Raw genomic sequence first — 16647 nt, 5'->3', positions numbered from 1 at the left:
TGTTATGCAGCGTGTATGGCTTTGAGCAGAAAAGTATATGAGAACATAGAAAACAGCACAATCTACACTGATTCCCTGAGCCTACTCACAGCGCTACAGTCAAGAAATGCAGTTGAACCTTCAGTAGTAAGCGCCATACACGACAGAGAAAAAGTCACAACACAAGGATGTATAAGATTACGCTGTTTCCCGAGCCACGTCGGCATAGATGATAGCGAGAGAGTCGACTTATGTACTGCACGAGCTCTGAGTGGTGAAATCAACGCACCGCATAAAGACTGCATGAAGTTGATGCATAGTAAATTGAAGAACAAATGGCACAAGGAGCAGGGTAATGAACTGAAAAACAAGCTACACTTCGCAAAGGCCGTCTTGGGAAAATGGAAGCCATGCAGACAAGTGGAGCGTTTTTTTTAAGAAATCTAATGTCGTCTTCGCATAAGACGCGCACACATGACACATACTGATGAAACAAGGCAGGCCTCCTTGTGGAAAATGTGGAGCCGACCTCACACTAAAATATGTTTTATTTTCAAGCTCAAACTCGAAAAATTCAGGACAAAATATTTTACTGTTTCGTACAGCGGCCACATTCCTTTTCACTCAATGCTACACCTAGGTGAAAATGCGCTTGTTGATCTGTCGCATGTTTTGGGGTTTTTAAAGAAAGCAAATGTTTGAAACAAACTAAACATTTTAGGAATGATACTTTATTTAATACGACGAACAGACTTTTTTAACCTTGTGTTTGGCGCATATTCGCCTCAGCAGCTTATGGGCCATAAAACCAAACACAGGACAGCGCCCTTTTTCGCGAGGCATTAGGGGACACGCTGCCTCTGCGCAGGCATTTTAAACAAACTGCTTTACTAAGGCCACTCGGATCGCGCAAGCTCTCCTTGCTTAATGCACTCGAAACGCGGTTTGCGAAGCTCATCATAATGTCGACGCTGAGCTCGTTAGCGCTTCCACTTTTTTTGCAGCGCCTAACATATTGCAAGTATTATTTTATGTACTAAGATATGCACCCATCGAAAGAAAACAGACCCATGTCCCGAAAGCTCGCACGCAATCCTGTTGTGCGGTCTTGCCGCCTTTGAATTAAGGAGGGGCAGATGCAGGATTTCGCAGCATGCAGCGAGTTGTTCGGCGCCATCTTTGTTTCGCGGTTGTACTTGCTTTGAGAGCCGCTCCTGTTTTTCAGGAAGTGGTTCGCACCCCTTCTTTTCCCTGAAGATTCGGTCTCTTGGCGAGAGAAGGCTTTCTAGAGAATCATATGCGTTTTCGAGAAAGTTGAGCTTGTTTTGTGCGCTAGCAATTACTACCGTCGGAAACAGAGCTCCGGCGCAGTGCTTCAGAAGAATGCGTCATCACCGAATGGTTGCAGCGTGACTAGAGTGCTGGATCGTGCTGCATGAGCACGTGTTATTTTAAAGGGTGATGATAGTCATTTGTCCCAACACAGGCCAGAACAAAGTAGCTGTGTGTACTAAGCTGAAGACGCCGCTTCGTGAAGCATGCAAGTTGTATTCTGCGCCATTAGTTATCCGGCCGTGGCTGTCACCGCTACGCCTCCCTAATGTCCGCGAGTGCATCTCTCCCGGCACACGGGAACGCCACCGTAATTGAGGGGAACAGTTTGTGCTCCCGACTGCACAGGCTGTGGTGGCCGCTCCATTCGGAAGCGCGGAATTCAGAAAAGGGCTAAGACATAACGACGAGCTCACATGCGGCAATTCTGTGAACCAGTGATGTGATTTTTACCTTGGCTTTCTATATATAACTAAGTTTCCCAGCAACACGACAGAAATCGGGCGAAAAAAATTCACCGGACGTTTACGTTTCTGGTAATGCGAATTTCAGCGACTGTGTGAAGTGGTGCGAATCCCCACATGACCAGTCGAGGGTTCGACGGCATAGCGTCTGGTCAGGAATCATGTCTTGATGAGATTCACTGGTCATTGACCATGGTCAAACACAATTTTGTGTTTGACCATGGTCAGCGACCAGTGAATCTCTTCAACACCACATGACCAGCTCTGGAAGTTGAGCGCTGTGTCCAGCTAAGAAAAGTGGCTTATAAAGGAGGCTCTTCAAGACTCGCTGCGGATAACGCCACCAGTGAGCTGATCTAGAATGCGCTGCGCCTGTCTTGCAGGGCATTTCATGGTTATATCTACTCTTAAGGATGAAGTAGACCAATCGTATTTCTTTTTGAACTTTATTCTACCCTATGCATTTAAAATGAACGCAGCCAAGATCCGCACGGATTCCCATCTTCCACGGCCGCTGTGTGCACTTGTTGCTATTGCCACTGCAGAGTTTGTCTGTGGGGCAACATGTATGCTCGCCCCGTAAGAAGTTCGTTCGAGTGCCATGACCGCTAGGCCTTGTGCTGCCACGACTTCGTCGGCTTCATACGTGCCTGTAGCCCCACTCACGTGACAATATGGGCTTTCCATTTCGCGTCATGTGCGGCCGTCACATGAGCTACATGTTGGAATAGACACCACATTGTACATCTATAGCTGTTAGGAGCACGTTCGACGGAAATAGCAATGTGCAGTGTTCACACAGCAACACACCGGAAGCCCGGGAAAATATGATATATGTTTGTTTGTCTCCCTGACTTTCGCGAAGCCTTTGGCGTGGCTGATCAGACTACGTGAACAGAGTATTTGTAAACAGAATTTTCCGGCACTGGTCACTTTTCTGCACTCAAGGCTGAAGCGATCGGCGAACCCAACACCTTGCTTCCCGAAACTTTCTCCACCGTTTGAAGCCTGCGAAGCAGGTTATTTATTACTTCTGCGCTCCCAGGAGCTGACCCCGGACAGTCTGCGATCGGGAATTATCCCGCTATGTGCATTTCCGTCCCTTCCTCTGCGCCCCGCGGCGATGAGTCTAACCGGGAACCGCAATGACCATAGCCAGCCTAACCATGAGAGTACTTCGAGTGCTCACCTGGATGGTTTTGAAATCAGACGGGCACCATCTACCACTTCAGCGCAAAACACAACCTTGCATCTCGCTGCTTGGGGGATATTAGGGACACCTGAACTCCTGCCTATCTCCCGTATAAGCACAGGCATGCCTACCCGACAATAGAGGGCACGGGTTGTCTCGGTGCAGGCTTTTCCGCAATTTTTGTTTTGTACTTGCAGATCCGTTTCTTGCCGCAGGCCCATCTCGACGACGAGATGAGATGTAACCTTTCTTGCTGTTGCCCCCCCCCCCCCCCCCCCCCCCCGGCCTGCCCTGTGCTGCTCGGTTCGTCGCTGACATGGCGGGGTCACTGTTAGACGTGTGGATGACTACATACAATAGAAGCCGTAGTTTTTTTTGTTTACTAATTTTCCCCCCCACACGCCTGCTGTGACAGCTGCACGCAGTTGGGCTGTTCAGATTGTTTTCACCGACCTCCACCAGGGTTTCAGCGCTCATCCGCCACGGAGAAAGGCTGGTTGTACAACGTATTGTCGATGTGTCGAAGGGCGACAGCAGACATTCCCTCCTTGTATTCGAAGCGAGGAGGCTAAAGCGCCGAAAGGCATTTAGGGTCAGCTTTCTGGCAGCACGCCGCTTCCAACTCTTGGTTAATGGATGCGGTCTCGCTCCAGAGCGTCTCCCGCGGATCCAATCTGGCAGAGTGGGTCCGACGGAAGCAAGAAGCTTGAAAGAGCGAGCGCGCAGGGCACCACGCTGGACGTTAGGAACAGGTCGTGAACAAGGCACGGAAAATGCCAAATGGTGGGTCGGGGTTATGGGCTACCTTAGGAGGGTCTGGTTGGGGCCAAAGGGGCAGGCATTTATTTTTTGGCCGATGCTTTTCTTGAACTTTATTCATAAAAAAATTCCGCCCAACTTAGTTTTTCTGTGAAAAATTACCTTCTGAAATGGGGTCGTTGCGGCCTCTATCTTTTATATGCACCCTGAGGGGATTTGCTTGTGGGTTGCGCAGTGCATTTAAATCTTTTGATGATGCGAGCGATTCCCGTCCTTGTTCCTGCTGAGGACTCGTATTTCTTGCAAAAGGGTATATTTTAATCCTGGCTACCGAAGTACTGGAAAGATAGGCCGCGTTTATCGGAAATGACAGTTCATATTCATGACTACCCATGCACCCAAAAAAAGGTCTGTGATAATCAGAAAGTGCCATGAACGTCCGTCGTATATGACAACGTAAGCAACATCCGCAGTGACACGCGTACAGAGGCTCTTTTAGCGACTAGGACGTGATTTCAGTTCGGTCGATATAAAGTGACCACAGATCACATCATTTAAAGCATGACGTTTTGTGTAGTTCTCGTCGGGCTTAAACGGTACGGTCCGGCGTTAAGAAAGTATAGAATCCGGAACTCTTTGTCATTCGTATCGCTACTGAGCTGCAAGCAGTTCATGGGAGCCTAAAGAGCTTGTGAATCTTCACCTCCGTCTCGCGACATCTAGCGGTGCTGTGGAAGAGGTAACACGCATGCGCAGAACGAGCAGGGCAGCGGTGGTGCTTTTTGTGGTGGTAGAAAACTTTTATTTTATGAAGGGTGAGTAGGGTTCCGGTCCTCGTGGGTGGGGTAGCGGTGATGAGCCCCATATGCGCACAGATGAGACAGACACACTCATCCATTTCATGACGACGGCCTATGACGATGTATGAAGAGCAATGAGGGGAACTCGAGACAGAAGTACAGGCCATTTCCTACCTGTAGTCTCTGTGGAGAGGCCTGCCGGAAATGGCGCTTCGCGCTGTGCTGTCCCAAGAGGCCAAGCATTCGTTAAAGCGGTGCCGGCTACTCTTTCGTAAGCGAAGAGTACAAGTTGCCGAACAAACGCGCACGCGGCTCATCGCCCTTCTCTCACTGCTCGAGCGCCTGGCCGTAGCACCGGTGGCTGATACGAGACATCGCTGCTGGTGTAAGCAGCCAAGCCCTGCTGTAAACAGAGCTCCGCGTGGTTGCTATACTGACTAACGCAAACTCAAGGTAAAGTTTCGGGGTAACCACATATCTCTGGATGTGAAAGTTGGTGTTCGGCTAACGACGTTACGGTGACATAACGACGAAGGCTTGGGTGTGAGTCTATATGCTGCGCTAGAGAGCAATACAGCATTAAGTGGGCATAAATTCTTTTTATTGCACTGACGTTAGGAAACTCGTTTCGGACGTCCCTCGCCACTTGACGCGCCATCATTTGTTTCCGCACTAAGTGCTCTGTCAACTATATAGCTGCTAGCTTGTCACTTTCGGTGCGGTGGCGTAAACTTAGTCCCCCGAGTATCCGCGATGAGCGCAGCAGCGGAGAGAAAAGGAGCTGACTTTTTAAAGCGGGAAAATGCTGTAATCATGCCTCTGTTCCAGGGAATGTAAATTAGATTCGTAGGCAGGACATCTCCCACGTTGTGCATATCGATGTTAAACTGAACGGCAATAGGCTAGGTGAGCGGCGTAAATATTATTAAGAAGGTGTAGATGTACAGCATCACGGCAGCAAGGTGTGACATTCAATATGGTATGCATGCTCTTGCGTATCCAAGCACTCTGTACTGGCCAGGATTCGTAAATGGGCTTCCAGGCGCAGCGACACACCGGCCCCAGGAAATCGAGACAAACGCAGCGGGGTTCCCTCCATCCTGTCTGACGGGCCGGCGGAATGGACTCCTCTGCACCGTGACTCTTCGCTTTCCGCCCCTCTTGTGGGCCCGTCTGTCTTCATCGACGAGATAAGAAGATCGTCAGAGCCCATCGCGTCAATTAGCGTCAGCGGAGCCAATAGGGCGACAAGGATGGCACACACTGCACACGGCCGGTTCCGAATCGATGCGGACAAACAAGGGGGAAACACGCCTTAGCCCAGGGAAGAAGAGAAGAGCCAGCCCGGCGGAGAATCTCGTCAGGAGGGATGAGCCGCCGCCGGCAAATAAATGTTTGCACGCCTTGCTGCCAGAATCCCCCACCTCGAGTCTGTTGACACAGGCGCCGCCGCAGCCTCTCATTATCGACGACAATGGCTTATTGTCCATTGCTATGGGGAAACTATATGTACTAATCTTCAAACTAAGCTTAGACTAAAATAGATGCCATGGAGTGTTGAAAATGTCGGAAGAAGCACCCCTCCCCCATATTGTTTATAAAATACTCCTGAATAGAAGTGAAAGCCTTATGCTTGTAATGTTTGTGCTTATGTTATAGGTTAAGACATTAAAGATGAAGTTTATCTTCTACTCCAACTGGCATTCTTTTGTAGAAAAATATCTTACGGAAACAGGAACCTGGAACTATGGCAAGGATGAAAGTTACGGACAAAAAACTCTTGGGCGATTATCGATGGACAGTTTGAATGTTAGCACATCCAAGATTGACGCGTTAAAGTTATTTTATATCCGAGGTGGTGTGGCACATTTATGTTCATTATGCCACGAGTGGCAGCGTTCGCCATTTCCGCTTGCACATGCACTTCTAATATTAATGAATTAAAAAATCTTATATAGGAAACTGCCACAGCTTTGACATTCTAAGAGATTTGAGACACGAAGTGTTTTCTAAATTGGATTTCAAACTTTTTTTTTAGTAAAAGTGCACAGATATTAAAAAGTTTCCCAAATATCTTCCTTCGATGTAATGTGTACGCAGAAGATCATTTTCCCAGATGTCATGGGAATCCTGCGGTTGGAATTTTGAACAATGTAAAACATTCTGATGTATCCTTTCATGGACGACCACGATTGTAATTCACACACGTTTTTACTTCAGTGTAGTGAAATTCTTTCTGTTTGTTAAAGTTATTTGTTTGTGTGCCTTCTAATATGTTATTTTATGTGCACTCTTCTTGGGCATTGGTTTCAGCCCTACAACCATGTTTTATTTTTAGATTTAATTGATTTATTGCACTTTTCTGTTTCTGAGACGTTAGCTTATTTTTCCTGGTGCGTAGCCTTAAAGAGACGCCGTGGCTCAGTGGTTATGGTGCTCGGCTGCTAACCCGAAAAGCGCGGGTTCGATCCTAGCCGTGGCGGCGGCATTTCAATGGAGGTGGAATGCTAAAGGCCTGTGTACTGTGCGATGTCAGTGCACGTTAAAGAACTCCAGGTGTTCGAAATTTTCCTCAGCCCTCCACTGCGGCATCCCTCATAGCCTGAGTCGTTTTGGGACGTCAAACTCAATAAACCAAACCAACGAAATCAAGAACTTCTCAAGCAGAATTTTCGTTTCTTTCCTGAACTTCTTCACTTCATCACTCAAAAATAAGTTTAGTAATATTTTTATTATGGTTATTATTGCCGGTAGACGCAGCTTCCAAGACTGGAGAAAAAAAAGCACTTAATGCAGTTATAACACCACTGGGTTTCTGTTCGGATTAAATGCGTCTAATGAAAGACGCTTCTGTGGAGCTTCGTCCTATTCTTTCTCTAAAACACCTATTTGCAAAGTCAGCGCCTGAATTTAACTCTGAAGTTATTATAAATGCAGCAGAACAAAAAGCGGCCGCCCGTGGCGCGCTGAAACCATGGCCGCTGGGTGCCAGTTACAGAATGACGGCTTCCTGGGTGACTGCGTTGCCATTGTTGACGTTGATGCTGAATGCTGGCCACGACCCGTTAGAAGATGTGAGCGCTCGTATGAGAACGAGTGCATCGCTGTGTGATATGTATAGCCTATACGACCAGCTATGCCGCTGCGTAGAATAACGCGGAACCCCTGTGACTAAATCACAGGCGGAGGCGCCTGTGACTTAGACTGTTCTTCTAGTGAGCCGAGTACAGCAGATGACGCAGGCATCAGTGCTCACACTTTCTAGAAGCTGTTTTTGAAGAGTTGCAAAATCGATGCCACTTTATACACTCGCCCGAGAACGCAAGTAGCTTCATTACGGTAGGTGGCTGCGTTCACCACGCTCGCGCACCACACACGATAGAACGCCATGCGGTGCTTTTGCTTCGCTACCTCGACACGGCGCTGAGAAGAATTACGTCGATATGTGCACATTAAAAGCATGCATCTATGTATAGGCACGTAATTATGGTGGCTTTAGCCATTAATCAGGAAAAATTCAATTATGCTCCCCTCCCTCCCTCCTGCCGCATGCCTGGCGTAGCACTGAGGAAAGCGCGTAGCCAGATGGCCAAAGGATTTCATTTGACACTGTAACCAAAGACGTCATGTATACGTGCTGATATGGCGAAAAAAAATTGCGGTCTATCTGTTCGCAAACAGAAGGGGCCAAGATAAAGTGGTTTGCAGAAACAGTTTTGGAAGGATAATACAAAACTTGTTTCTCACTTGTTCAAAATACAGTGCTCAATTTCTTTAACTGATTAGGCAAGCAGACATTCAGATCGCTATTCGCGCAACCTTGTTTTGAATACGACTTTAAGACTTGAGATAACTGAATAGACCTTATGCAAAAACTGGCGCCCCCTTGCGTTGACCGCGCGCGTTTCCGCCATGTTGGGGGCTTCCGGATGCCGCAGTATATGGCAGTACGTGAATAGCGACGCACACGTTGCCATTTATCGTCGTTCAAGAGGCCAAAATATTGCTCTGTATCTTGCTGCACACAAAGAGGACTCAATGATAACCAAGGAAACAAGGTAAGAGTGCTAGCTTCGTGCACCTTTTTTTTTTGTTTCTCGCCTGGAGCACGATGCGAGGCAGCGGGAAGCCTCTTGCGGGTGTTGAGTGCTTTTCGAGAGTTAATAATTAGATCGTAGACGAAGTTACAACACAAATAACATTTACAGAACTAAAAAGATTAATAAGTGGGCTGTTTGCTTGTCTTGTATTTGCCGAGGAGCTCTCCTGCCTGCTAGCAGTTACGGCGCACTGCATCGATCAGCTAGTAGTTTCTCACGCGGGATTAGTTTTGCGTCTGCCGCTCGGCTTCATGTGCCTGTTTTTTTTTTATCCGGAACCTTCGGTTTCTTTTATACAAGTCTTATGTAATCTTAAATTTGCGAAGTGTCACAGGCGAACGGATCCGCAACGGACCTTCGCGTAGCCCGTGTCAGTAACTAACGTACGTAGTAGGCAGCGTAAATCGATCATTTACCGTTTGTGGTCGGCTGCTCGATCGCCGCGTATTTTGTGAATATCGTATTTTCCAAGCGATGGCGTGACCCACAATGCAGCGTCGGCAGTCATGGTCGGGTCATCACTTTGCCGAATACCTACTATCGTGGGGAGCAGAAATGCGAGCAACACAGATGTTCAGGTCGTTTGTTTTTTTTTTATTTTAACGCGCCGAAGCTACACCTGGGCTATGAGGCGCGCAGTAGTGGAGGGCATTGGAATAATTTTCGCTACCTGGGGATCTATAACGTGCGCCGAAACCTCAATATAGTGGCGTTTTCGTTTTTCGCCTCCATCAGAAAAATGGCCGCTGCAGCCGGGATTGAATCCACGTCCTTCGGCTCAGCAGTACAACGCGCGCCTTAGCCACTGACCCACCGCAACGGGTTGATCAGGTGGCTATGCTATCACCAGGCATTTTAGGCTTTATGTAAATTTGAAAACAGCTTATAACGTCCCTAATCTCGACTAATTGTTGTTCTGACTTATTTCAGATAACTAACCTCACTGTAGCATGGTACACGAAGTTATCTCGCAATTGTGCATTAAGCAGCAGTCTTCAGAAGACCATAACTACAAAATCTCGTCTTAGTTCCAATGTAAACAAGATGTTGAGCAAAGCATGCATTGAGCCAAATGCAGAAAAAATATTTCCAGGTATGCAGCATACTTTACTGTGCGTTTTCCTTTTGCAGGTGCCTTTCCACTGCATCCCAGATGAGTCGAAGGTGCGCAAAGCATGCCTAATCGAAATAAAGAGGGATCCCCTTTCATCATTGCGACTGCCCGCATTTGCTAAAACACTTCACAGAAAATGACTTCCTGAGGAACATAGCTAGTGGGAGCAGTATGCTGACACGGCTGTAACATCAGTGTTTGCATTCTCCAAGCAAAAGAAAGCACGAAAGCCATCAAAAGCTCTTAAAATAAAAACTTAAAAAAAAAATAAAAAATAAAAACTTAAAACCGATCGCACACGGTCCGCACCAAGCAACTACGTTGACTCCGTGGCCACAAGCCCCCAACATGGCGTCGCTTGATCGTTTCGGTTTTCTTCCGGTAGATGGCAGCAGTTTTGCATAAGGTCTATAAGACGCGCAGTTTACCGCACACAAATGACGGCTGTTGTGGTGGGCCCGCGAATGATCTGTTTCCATGTCGCGAACACTGCAGCATATCCTCATTTTCTCGCAGTCATGTGGCGAATGGCAGTCCTGCTATGTGCCGTGGGGCCCTGCCAAGCCATGTCGTTCCTCTCATCCTCGGGGAACTCAGCGATGCCTTCGCAGCCGACGTCAGCCAACCCTCCCTTCGTCCCGGCAGTAAGAAGCCTGCCGATCATGGAGCCACTCCAGGCGGGAGACAGCCAGCCTGACCAAGCTGAGCCACTGGTGCCCGATGCCGAAGCACCTCCAGGAACTGCCACCAACAGCTCGGCTGCTTGCGGCGACCGGAAGCTGGCCGCGCCTCGGACAGCGGCGTCCGAACTCCCGGTAGGTGGCCCCTGACACGCTTAAAGCTCTGCTGCTCAAAAATAAGTTGGAATTCAATTAATCTGCCATGTTTCTGTTCATAGTTTGTATTTTCTGGGAGTGCATTATCGTTTTGAATCTTGCTGTTGTGTGTTGCTATTATGATGTTGCTATCATGTTGCTAAACTTGCAACAACCATGTTCAGAATTGTGAACATTTGCTTTTTATTCTGTGTCGGCATGTACGGTCTATTGTTTGCTACATACGCGTTTTTTTTGCGTTGCATAATTTATTTAACTTTTTTTCCCTCAGTGCTGTGACATTTTCTTATTTCCCCCCGAACATCTTGGTGTGGCACTTTTTGCATAAATCTATGTTAAATGTCTGTTTGTGCCAAATTGTATGCGGGGCAAGAGCCATCGTCAGGCGTTTCGCCTTTTGCTCTTGCTCCTCTTTCTGTATCAGAAAAGAAACAAAAAAATCAAATCAAATCAAATCAAATCAAATTTTGCCGACAGCCGTCGGGGACGTAGCGAATCGGAAAATCGGCGCCATTCTCACACGCCAAGTGCAGCGCTTAACAGCGTTGTTTGTCGTTTTCTCGGGGGAGGGGTATTCACGTGTCCTCGTATGCGCAATTTTGTTGTACCGCGTGCAGCTTCAGCAGTGCAGGCCGGAGCAGGTCGGGATAAGCCTATAGCCATGCACGCGGCCTTTCTCCGTGCTGAATGTTCATCAAAATAGCGGTCACTGTGACGTGGTTGTATACTCCGTGTAGCGCCTGCAGCGAACACAACAAAAATTACGTTCACGATGCGACACCGTGGTGGGCGGTGCACAAACGTCTTCCAATCACATTCCATCATCCGTGCAGATAGGCTATACGAATTTAGTTGATTTCAACTAAACAATTTTTCGTCCACCCATGTTAAAAGTTGTTTATCAACCTTGGCATTTTTAGAATAACGCCAGGCTTTGATAGAGACACGATATCAGGGTGTATGGGCCATGTCATTGTTGCGTAGTAACTATAAATTACACTCTTTAACTCATAACCTTCCCTGTACATTAAATCAATCTCAGAACACTACTGGCTATAAAAGAAAGGAACTACGGAGCTACTTTGTAAAATTGTGAACACTTATGTTTATTTCATATCATTGTTAGTACTATTATTTCCTTTGTTGTTTACCTCGTCGTTCTTCTCAGATGTTCTCTCTTACATATTTTGAATGCAATTCCATTTTTGTTTCCTAATTACTTTCGTCAGTATAACTAGGGATATTTTTTTACGTTTGTACCTGATCATTCCCTCTTTTTCTGTGCTTTGAACTTCACCATTTATTTTATTGTGTTTTAGTCACTGATGGTTACTACTCCGTTGTCGCACGCTGTATGCTATGCCTTGTATTTGGTTTCCTGGACCTAGTCAAGCTGCGCTATAGTAGGATACAACTTAAAAAAACAGCAGTTGCTAACACCTGGCAGCGGCCCGCGGCGTTCTGTATTACTCCGCTGGGCAATCGCAACAGTGAACGAAATCAGCTTATTAATGTTTGATTATATCGAACAATCCACGTATCAAAGTTTTATAACTCGTAATTTTTTTCTTGTGATAAGCTTCTTGTTTAGGCAACAAGAAACGTTTAAGCAGCGGACTACTTTTTTGTCGTGGAGGAATTCAGTGCCCGGAGGCTGAATGTGGGCGGAGCTTCACTGCAGACTTAAGTTGTATCCGACTATAGCAGCTTTTATCCAGGAAACCATCCAGATGAGCGTAGTGAATAAAATTGAATTGAACTACACACCAACATGCACGTCGCCAGTACAAGCGTGTGCGTGCCATTAGGCGTACAACACAGGCCGGCACAGGCATTGATTGGCGCAGGAGGCAGCTGCAACCCAAGGCGAGTGTAAACATGTCAGTTCCAAATGCCCGGCGATTATACTTGGCTCTGATCGCATTACATGGCTTTCCGCACGTCTGCGCGCACTGAACGCGAGACGGCTTGGGTTTCTACTTCAGTAATCCCACCGTGTTTCCCCTTCCTCTTCGTATCCCCTCTTCCCTTTCCCCCTCTCGCAAAGTAGCGAACTGGCAGTGCCTTCTCTCGGTTTAAATCATGTTTAAATATTTTTGTTACTTACTGGTTGTAATGGTTGCACTACGTATTATTTTCTTTTTTTACAGCCGATGAGCGCTTGGGTAATACTGTTCCTTCTTTGTCTGAGGTTTTTTTTCCTGCACTTTTGAGACCTGTGCTCCGTATTATTTTCTGTTTATTGCCGATGAGCGGCTGTTCAATATTGTGACTTTTATTTCTGAACTTTTTGCTTGGGATTTTGACACTTGTACTTGTAATTTTCCTTTTTTTTTGTATTCATATCCCACTCTGCTAAAATGCCTCGTGGCATTGCAGTATAAATAAATAAATAAATAAATAAATAAATAAATAAATAAATAAATAAATAAATAAATAAATAAATAAATAAATAAATAAATAAATAAATAAATAAATAAATAAATAAATAAATAAATAAATAAATAAATAAATAAATAAATAAATAAATAAATAAATAAATAAATAAATAAATAAATAAATAAATAAATAAATAAATAAATAAATAAATAACCTTTCCACGCGGCATACTTTGCTTTGCATGCAATGCCCATGGTAGTGGCTCTGCCGTTATGGTTTCTCGGCTACTGAGCCGTAGTATCCGGCTTCGAACCCTGCCGCGGCGGCCGCGTTTCGATTGAAGCGAGGCGTTAACAGCGCCCGTGTGCTGAGCGATGTCAGGGGACTTTAAAGATCTCCAGGTGGTCTAAATTACTCTGGAGCCCTCCATTGTGTTGCCTCTTTTTCTCTTCCTTCTTTCACTCTTTCCTTCCTACTGTCCTCTATGGCGCAGTTGAAGCGCCCACACGAGAGATGAAACAGTGACTTTCAGAGAATTGCCCCATCACATGTCTGATCATTCCGTTTTTTTTTTCTGTTTACTAACTGCACTATTAACGCACTCGTCGGGATTTAGGTACCAGGTAATCTCCCAGATAATGAGAGGGGCATGTCGATGCCTTGCCGATATATAATACGAAAGCCTTCAAAGTGTAAACAATGCGAGCCCAAAGAGGCGACAAAATTAATTAGGAGCTGCTTTTATGAGGTGAACATAAACCTTAACTAGTGTAGTGCTCCAATTGCTTTTTCCAGTTGCTTTTTCCGATTGCTTTTTCCAGTCCAATTGCTTTTTCCCGTTTTTCAAGGCAGCATTCTTTCAAATACAGAGGAATACTGTCCAACGTTGATGCCTTGAGAACACTGCCTCCCCACTCCGCGTTGTAGGAATTAGAAGCGATTAAGTCCACACGTAGCCTTTTCGTACGCCGACGTCGAGTGGACTAACTCTGAAGAGGTACTCAGACCGAACCTGTGGTACCACCTTGTGTTTTTTCTTTTTCATCCCTCCCGTTGACAGGCGAACTTGTAATGCTAAATTTGGCGCGCCACTTAGTGGCAAAAGAAGCGAACTGTACCACAGCTATTCCGAATTTCTGGAGACGTGTGTGAGCTGCTGCATGCAAACTTCTTCCGCCTTATCCGGTTAAAAAAGTAACAAAAAATGCCTACAATGTAATAAAGAACGAGCTTAGCGCATCCAGAGTATGCTCATTTCTAAACTAAAAAGACGAAATGTGCGAACCTGTCGCGGAAAGCTGTGCTATATTAGAGCATAAAAATTATGGCGTCCACAACTATTTGCCTCAGACAAGGAGATATGCTGCCAATGTAGGCCTTTACAGCTAGCTCAGAGCACTATTCGCATTCGTGGTTGCCCTGAATTCGCGTTGTCGTCGTCGGTGTTTTCGTCGCGTCCGCATTCTCCACTACCCCCAACAAAGGAATGCCCAGCAAAAAGACAGCTGGCTATCAGCTCGATGTCACGGCCATTGTATCCTGATCGCCGTCCTCCGTTGAAATAGCTCTTGGGCACCCTGATTCGAAAGAGATGCACTAAACCGGTCCGTGATCCACATTACACTCCCCAACCAGGAATACAGCCAATCATTCATAGGCTTCTGCCGCCCCTTGTGCTCCATCAGTGGCAGATGAGTGGCAGTCAAGCACGGTGTCATCATTGTGCTAATCATTGCGCTTACCGGCTAGCACTGATTACTCATCGCACCCTGACGGTATGCGGCTGCAGTTACATTTAAGGAGCCTGTACGTGTATCCGATCTCCTTCCTTTCCTTCCTTTGGTCGAAGGAAACTGCAGGTCCTCCTCACCGGTTGAAAGACTTCGGCGAACCGGGATCCCGCCTCGCTGTCTCTGCCTCGAAAACCGTCGGACCACCAGCACCACTGGATGCCGTACCGACCAGCGGCTCTGTTCCGGGCCCTTCGCCATCGGAGAACCCTCCTAGAACCGGTAGCCGTGGCACCTACATGCGGGGAGCGCGAGACATCGCCTCTGCAGCTGCCACGGCCGACGCATCTGATGGGGACGGCAGCGTAGATGCGGTCACCCCAACAACAAGTGAATCGCCTCGGGACAGATACGCCGCAGTACAGGTGAGAATGCGTGAAAGCAGCATTGGCGCTGCTTCCTCTGTCGTAATTGTTTTCGGTAGCCACTGGTGGCCTCGCTACCTCGACAGTCTGCACGTCATGCTCTTCCCATGGCATCCTCCCTACTCCCCACTGCTTTCCCCATGTCATATGATTATGCGCTCCGTCTTGACGCAAGGGGTCGGCGCCAGCATCTGGAACACAGAATGCAAGAGCGAACGGGTCACGCTACTGCCGTGTTCTCTTGCAATACCTCACTGCAGAGCGCGAGATGTCCAACACCTCGCGACAGCTGTAACCATTTCAGCCATCCTGGACGCCTGGCATCTCGGTGTGAAAGGAGGGGAGGAGATTAAGGGTGCTGCAGAAACGGACGGAGATTTGTGCCGCCAGCCGTGGCCACATTGAGACCGCCCACATACCATCGGTTCGGATTCATTCCCCCCTCGCCTTTTTCTGCGACATCCCCTTTTGGAAAGGCAAATGCGGAACGAAATGGCGGCCTTGACGAGGTGCAGAGATGGCCGCAGCTCGTTGTTCTGCGAACGCATCTGGCTCAGTTTTTCATGACTCGCAAACGCCGGTCGCGGCTGCCCGTAAAGCAGGGGAGGCTTTCTGGATAACTGTCGCCGTCATGATCCTCTCGAACAATCCTCAGTTTCTCGATACGCACCACACCGCGGTAGCTTTTCCGCTGAATGTGGCAAGGGTCTTACCAACACATGATGTCAGGGACATTGGGCGGAGATTAGAGAGAGAGGGAGGCTTGCCCGGCTTTGGAATCATAGAAATGAGGGAGGAGGTCCAGGAGCTGGGCAGGCAGCCGCTGTCCCATGCATCATTGTAGGTTTTAAGGAGGAATTCTTTGGCGCAGTCAGGAAGGTTGCGAAGTGTGGTGTATGAAATGGCATCCTCACCGGGAGCCGAGCGTGTAGCATTAGCAGCCAGAGCCGATTCGAGCTCTCCGGGAGCTCGCAACAAGGAGCCAGCGCTCCCGCTATTGTCCTCACTGAACGTGGCCTACCGGCAGGCGTTACTTTCAGTTTTGCAGGCAAATCCCACTACATTGTCTTCCCCCCGTCACGTTCGGGGCGCCACCGAACGCGGCTAAGTTAACGAATTCCGCGTTTGAGACCGCTGCTGCAGCGGTGCGCGAGCGCGTGTTTGCGTGGGATTTTCTCATATTTCGCTTGCGTTTTTTTAAACGCCGAAAAGCTTTATCTATGGCGCTCATTAAAATAAAGCTGTCCAATTAGCCGTTTGTTGTAGCGGTGTGCGAATATGCCAATGTTAGAATAGCGAAACGAATACTCTTCTATTCCAAGTGGCACAAGTTCAAAATTATTCAAAATGAATCGAATTAATTTTCAAGTTTTCGGACAAGGCATGGATTTCGAATAGGGGGTGTCATAGTTTTTATCTACAACAGATTCAAAAAAAAATTCAGGGGGCACTTTGACTGTCTAAAGTGCGTAGAGGCGAAAGCGTTTTCCGCACCACTTTCAGTGCTTCTGTGGCACTGGTGGCGTCACATGTAATT

At 47.3% G+C, this 16647-nt stretch overlaps 1 protein-coding gene across 1 annotated transcript in view; it reads left to right on the top strand.

Annotated features, from left to right (window-relative positions):
- The window catches only part of LOC149340049 (adhesion G protein-coupled receptor L1-like), a 92095-nt gene that overhangs the window by 32457 nt on the left and 42991 nt on the right, over positions 1–16647 (top strand). Inside the window, exons 2-3 of the mRNA XM_089550635.1 lie at positions 10257–10555; positions 14805–15110. Of these exons, the coding sequence (XP_089406761.1) occupies positions 10257–10555; positions 14805–15110 (605 nt within the window). The remainder of the gene's footprint in view (positions 1–10256; positions 10556–14804; positions 15111–16647) is intronic.

This window comes from Amblyomma mixtum, chromosome 6 (genome assembly GCF_055824585.1).
Source record: "Amblyomma mixtum isolate Tamu chromosome 6, ASM5582458v1, whole genome shotgun sequence".
NCBI lineage: Eukaryota > Metazoa > Arthropoda > Arachnida > Ixodida > Ixodidae > Amblyomma > Amblyomma mixtum.
This window is presented reverse-complemented; position numbering and strand designations above follow the sequence as displayed.